Source organism: Macadamia integrifolia, unplaced genomic scaffold, assembly GCF_013358625.1.
Source record: "Macadamia integrifolia cultivar HAES 741 unplaced genomic scaffold, SCU_Mint_v3 scaffold478, whole genome shotgun sequence".
NCBI classification, from domain to species: Eukaryota; Viridiplantae; Streptophyta; class Magnoliopsida; order Proteales; family Proteaceae; genus Macadamia; species Macadamia integrifolia.
Window position 1 is genome coordinate 255,922 of NW_024870462.1, and position 6,390 is coordinate 262,311.

A 6,390-nucleotide genomic window follows, 5' to 3' on the forward strand; every position below is an offset into this window, starting at 1 on the left:
AACTAGTCGAATTCCTAGGCTATTTGCTAGAAATCTTGAGAGAAATAGTATTGCATAAATTCATACTCACTAAGCGAAATGGTGTAGTTGAAATGAAACTTACTCTAATTGGTGTCGTTGAAATGAAACTTACTCTAATTGACATGGTTAAAATCATGATATTTACTTCCACACTACCCCAAGAATTTACGAAGTGAGGCTCCGAAGGCTATTGTATATATTTTTAACAAAGTGCCCAGTAAGGCAGCAATCTCCGGCAGTCTCTAAACTAAAACTCCATATAGACTAGGAGAAAATCAAGCTTGAAATTAAAACTGGAACTTCTACCCTAAACAACTACAAGAGTGACATGACCTCTGTTTTTACATTGTTATTACTAAGGTAGAGACCAACTTCATATATAACCTTAGGCCTCTTAACCAATCATAGGAAGATAATTTTTTATTAGATCCTTGAATATACCCAAAATATACTTCAAAAATGACAATATTTTGAGAAGTGGCCCCCTTTGTCTTAATTTACCTTCATCTTCCTTAACTGTGCAAAGCTTCTCCTCCCTACTGTGTGGCCCTATAGGCAGCTTCTATCTGTCAAGGGTTATTATGCTCACACATGCTATACTTGAAACTAGTATTTAAATCTTTTCAATCTTAGGTTGCTCATATTAATTCATGTACTAAGAGTATATGCCCTACATGACAACTTCATGAATCCAACGTGCGAAAGAGTTCTAACCATTAAGCCAATGGAATGTGCTCATTATGACTCAAAACCCATCATTCATCTTAGGAAATACCTACATATTAGAATCATGTTTAAGTTAAAATTTTTTCCTATAAACATTGATAAATGTCAACTATGCTTTTAAAATCAATTCGTGGGTTGCTCAGATGGTTAGGATGAATTGGTGATTGTGTAGATAAGCACATGTTCTCATATTCGATTCTTCATCTGTGCATCTGTGATTTAAGCGGCCCAGACACATTGGTTAAGAGAGGGATAAACACGTCTCCCATATGTACTGGAAGCTAGTACGCAACACCAATGAGGGGTGTGGGATGCCCCATTGTACAAGATAGGTAAAAGAGTCATTTTAAGGGAACAAAAAATATTGGACATTAACTTACGATACACAAGTGGTGTGCCCAATCCTTTTTCACTAAATATTATAATATTTCTATGTAGATAGGATAGGATCTATCTGTATTCCCCCTATTCCTCCAATCCAGCATTTAACGAGACTTGAGTTTATGACTGGGCAGGATTGAAACAATTTTGAAGCCCCTAACTATTCCTTATCTCTTAAGTGTGCTTGGGACAGAATCTGCATGCCAAAAAGTACTACCACTCATTTTTCTAGATATTGAAGAGAGTAAAATTTTAAAGGATAGCCATTGCTACCTAAAATCCAAGGGATCGCCTTAATATTACCACTAATTACCATCGCATTGGTGTCAATTTCAATCGAAATATTGAAAACTCTTTTACTTTGAAGTAGTTGAAAATTGATAAATTCGGTAGAAAAGTTGAAGCATTCCTTTGTGCAAGACTTTGTGTAATGATGTTCAATGCATACATTGTATATGTACTCACACTTGTATCTTAGAATTCTCATTTCGAATAATACAATGTGACGATCATATGAGTAAGATACCAATCCTATTCGTAGTTAAGAATGATTTTAGGTAAAAGCCTACAGATAATTATAGCTTGCCAATAGTGACGGATAATAAATAGACTTAAAAATTTTGATGCACCGGTGCACAAGGCTCTAATCTTCCATCTTTTTATTTTTCTTGTCTTTCACCTCACTATGCGTGAGACTCATTCTTTAAGCTGTCCCACTCCAAACTTCCCTTTAAACAAATAGAGCTTAAATGTTCATTAAAGTGACTACAATTCAATAGAACCTTGAGTGCCAATCCATAACCCCTTTTATGGAACTTGAATAGCCCTCTAAGATATCTTAGGGAAAAATAATAATAATAATAATAATAATAATAATAATAATAATAATAATAATGGAAAAAAGAAACTTGTTTGGTCATGTACTCATGTCCCACCTCATCTACACATAGGGGAATGTGAAATTACTATCCTACCATTGTGAAATAAAAAATCTTATTCATATTGATACCCCTATTAAACTCACTTCGGCCCCCATGCTAGTGTAGAGGCCATTTACCAGACAATTATCTCTTGTCCAATAATAATAATAAAGAGAGGGTTTCCCAGAAAGCGGTGTGGTCTCTTATGCCAATGAGTAGTTCATTGGCAATGCAAGTAGAAGCATCAGCATGAGTGAGATTTCTACTTTTCATGAGGGATAGGGAGGTCATTTTGCTTTCCTTCTATGTCTAGGCACATAGGCCACGTTGCTTTTTAGTTTTGATTTTTTCCTTCATAATAATCAGTCATGCAACAAATCACTACTTGATCACGTGACCACTACAACAAATTGAGAAAGATCCACATCCATCCAATCAAGGGCAAGATGGTCGTCTTGCCATCGATAATATATGGGCGTAGGGGCTTGCGATCGGATAGTCTTTCAATAAAAGTTTATTCTTAAAAAAAAACTAAAAAAATAAAATTTGGAAGTACGGCTTTAGGAATTACCTAGAGCTAATATACAAGTGGTCCAGAATCCAAGACTGAATTTTAATCAAATCAGAAACTGACACATCCTTGACAGTCTAATCCGTCCCGAGTCCCGAGGTCCCGACCCAACGGGACCAGCCACTATCTCCAAATTTGTCCTAAAAACCGATATCTTGTCACGCTCAACGGTTTCTGGTTTTTTAAAACCACTATAAATACAACCAAAACCTCTCGGCTGTTGCCCCTCCATTTGCGGATTCCCGTCCAGCGAGAACCCTTCTTCCTCCCTCCCTTTCCCTCTGCAATCTTTAAACTTTTTTCTAGCGATCTTTAATCAATTTCGAGTTCCAAAGATGCGTGAGATCCTTCACATCCAGGGAGGGCAATGCGGAAACCAGATCGGAGCCAAGTTCTGGGAAGTGATTTGTGATGAACACGGCATAGATCACACCGGGAAGTACAGTGGTGACTCTGATCTCCAGCTTGAACGGATCAATGTTTATTACAATGAGGCGAGTGGGGGAAGGTACGTTCCAAGGGCGGTTTTGATGGATTTGGAGCCCGGCACCATGGATTCGGTTCGTTCGGGACCGTTTGGTCAGGTCTTCCGGCCGGATAACTTTGTCTTCGGTCAATCTGGTGCTGGAAACAATTGGGCTAAAGGACATTACACGGAAGGAGCAGAACTGATTGATTCGGTTCTTGATGTTGTCAGAAAGGAGGCTGAGAACTGCGATTGTTTGCAAGGTTTGTTTCTCAATTTGTGTTTCCATTGTTTGAGAATGGGTTTACTTCTATATATGTTGTTTCTTGTTTTTATTATAGAGTTTTGTTAGGATTTTGTGAATTTTTTATGTTGTCATTTGGGCATTGGGGTTGGATCTGATCTTCCCATGTGGATTGTGGCTTCGTTCTGGGGTTATTTGAATGAGAACCTTTATAATGTTGGAGATCTTGATTTTGATCCTTTTTGGAGTTGTTGTCCTCCCCCCCCCCCCTTTCTTTCTTGTTCTCGTGTTTACTAGGTTTTTTGCATTTGAATTCATTGATTTGGTTTGATTATACATTACACATATGCCTGTACACACATCAGAACTGAGCATTCTATTCTTTCTCAATGATGTAAGGGATTACCTGAAGAATTTGGAATGGGGTTTCAAGTTCTCTGGTGAGGAAACTGTGATCTTTCAAAATTGGGTGCAGAGGAATAGGGCACTGTATAGACCTGATCCAATTATGCTGTATGAGGAGAGTAAAATTTTATGGCAGCTGCAGGCCCTATTGTAGATGACCCACCTCATTAAGATATTGAAAGCATACCCATGAATAAATGCCCGTATCAGTGTGGTTACCCTCTGATACTAGAGTTTCTTAGATATAATGTGGAAGGGGGTACTGCAGTTTTGATTAAGTCAGCAGGAGGGATGCCCTTCTGTACCCCCCCCCCCCACCGGGGCCCCTTTCACATTTGGTCTTCCTCCTGTTATATGATTCATTTATTCAATTTGACTTGGTCATTCTTCCAAATTGACATTTGAAGAGAACTTCTTTTATAGTTAGTGTAAAAGGAATGTGTTTTGATCTTTGTAATGAAATGATTTCATTGTGAATGCAGGTTCCTGTTTTGGTTGTGATCTAATGCTTGAGATCTGGATTCTGCATGCTTTCTTTTATTACCTTTGGGGTTCCTGTTTGATTTAGAGCATGTTTTAGGGTTCTTTCTAATTTATTTTAGCCTCCTCTTTTGAATAAGTAGAAATATAGTTTTGTTTGGGGTTATCATCTACAACATCTGGAAATGGAATATATTGTTGTTTTCTCAAATGTTGCACGTGTGCACGTTCCTTTTTCTTTTCCAGATGTTGCTTAGTGAAATATTGGTACAAATTATTCATCTTTTAAATTTGTTATGCTTCTTTTTAACAGGATTCCAAGTATGTCACTCCTTGGGTGGAGGCACTGGGTCTGGCATGGGAACACTTCTTATATCCAAGATCAGGGAGGAGTATCCAGATCGTATGATGTTGACATTTTCCGTCTTCCCATCTCCCAAGGTCTCTGATACTGTTGTAGAGCCATACAATGCTACCCTTTCTGTACACCAGCTTGTTGAAAATGCTGATGAATGTATGGTACTAGACAATGAAGCTTTGTATGACATATGCTTCCGCACTCTCAAGCTTGCCAATCCGACTTGTAAGTTACATTTTATCTTTGATGTCAGATTTTATCCGTTCTCTATACTGTCATTCGATTGGATGGTGAAATCCATTTGGTCTCACTTATGACATTGAAGGTTTTTTGTTCCTTCATTTCTAACTTGTAGCTTTTTCCTTATCTCAGTTGGCGACCTCAATCACCTCATTTCTGCCACCATGAGCGGTGTTACATGCTGCCTCCGGTTCCCTGGACAGTTGAACTCTGACCTCCGGAAACTTGCAGTGAACTTGATACCCTTCCCCCGTCTCCACTTTTTCATGGTTGGGTTTGCTCCCTTAACATCTAGAGGCTCCCAGCAATACCGGAACCTTACCGTACCTGAGTTGACCCAACAGATGTGGGATTCCAAGAACATGATGTGTGCTGCTGACCCACGGCATGGTCGGTACCTTACAGCATCAGCCATGTTCCGTGGTAAGATGAGCACCAAAGAGGTTGATGAGCAGATGATCAATGTGCAGAACAAGAACTCTTCCTACTTTGTCGAGTGGATACCCAACAATGTAAAGTCTAGTGTCTGTGACATCCCACCAAGGGGTCTAAAGATGGCATCAACATTCATTGGAAACTCGACCTCAATCCAGGAGATGTTCCGGAGGGTTAGTGAGCAGTTCACAGCCATGTTCAGGAGGAAGGCTTTCTTGCACTGGTACACTGGCGAGGGCATGGATGAGATGGAGTTCACAGAGGCTGAGAGTAACATGAATGATCTAGTGGCTGAGTACCAGCAGTACCAGGATGCAACAGCAGATGATGAAGAGTATGAGGAGGAGGAAGAAGAGGAAGTTCCTGCCTGAGGGATATCAAATTTCAGTTGGTCTGGGACATATCTTTGGTTGCTTGTTGTCAGTGGGTGTGATTATCTGGTCATGATGAACAGTTAATGTCTTGTATGAGGTGTGTGGTCTGTGTCATGTATTAGAGCTGGGCTGTGTGATTATTATCTTGCAAAGTTTCTTATCTTTGTACCTTCTGATTCTTTTTTAATTATACAAAGTTGCTTATTCTTTTGTTCATCTTGATTCTATTTTAATTATACTTTCATGGTTATTTAGACCTTGTATTACTTATTCCACTCCTGTCTCTAATTTGTGGGTTTTTGTAGCAGTTAGACTGGCTGGTTCTTGCCATCCATCTCTCCTTTAGTGGCGTCCTGTTTGCTTAACACATGTTTGCATAAGCCAGCCAATTGGGAGGGATTTAGTTAGCCCACAAAGGTGATATTTTATGAACAGGGCATTGATCTTAGTGGTCTAATAGTCCTCCTCTTGTTAACCAGTGGTAATTGGATTGGTCTGGTCATTGAATATTATTGGTCTGATTTCCTTGTCAAGGTTTGTATATTGACTGTTCCAGGAAATGCAGCAGAGTAAAGGTAGATGGTCCAGACGGGATGACCCCAGGGCAGAAGGTTGAAGGTTCCTGATAATTTGATCTGGCAGATACTTCTGGTCTGCTCCTTCAAAGCAGTGAGCTCCTGAAGCTCTATCATTTTGGATTGTTTGAACTGTTCTGTGACATTTTCAAAGAATGCTACAATTTGATTGTTTCTGAAAACAGGGTTCCAGT

The 6,390-nt window shown here is 39.3% G+C and overlaps 1 protein-coding gene across 1 annotated transcript; it reads left to right on the forward strand.

Annotated features, from left to right (window-relative positions):
- The first annotated feature begins 2,826 nt into the window (after positions 1 to 2,826).
- On the forward strand, positions 2,827 to 5,837 carry LOC122068904 (tubulin beta chain-like). Its single transcript, XM_042632813.1, has 3 exons — positions 2,827 to 3,348; positions 4,528 to 4,797; positions 4,945 to 5,837. The coding sequence occupies exons 1-3, from the start codon at positions 2,955 to 2,957 to the stop codon at positions 5,616 to 5,618; spliced, it is 1,338 nt and encodes a 445-aa protein (XP_042488747.1). The 5' UTR covers positions 2,827 to 2,954; the 3' UTR covers positions 5,619 to 5,837.
- The last annotated feature ends 553 nt before the right edge of the window (positions 5,838 to 6,390 follow it).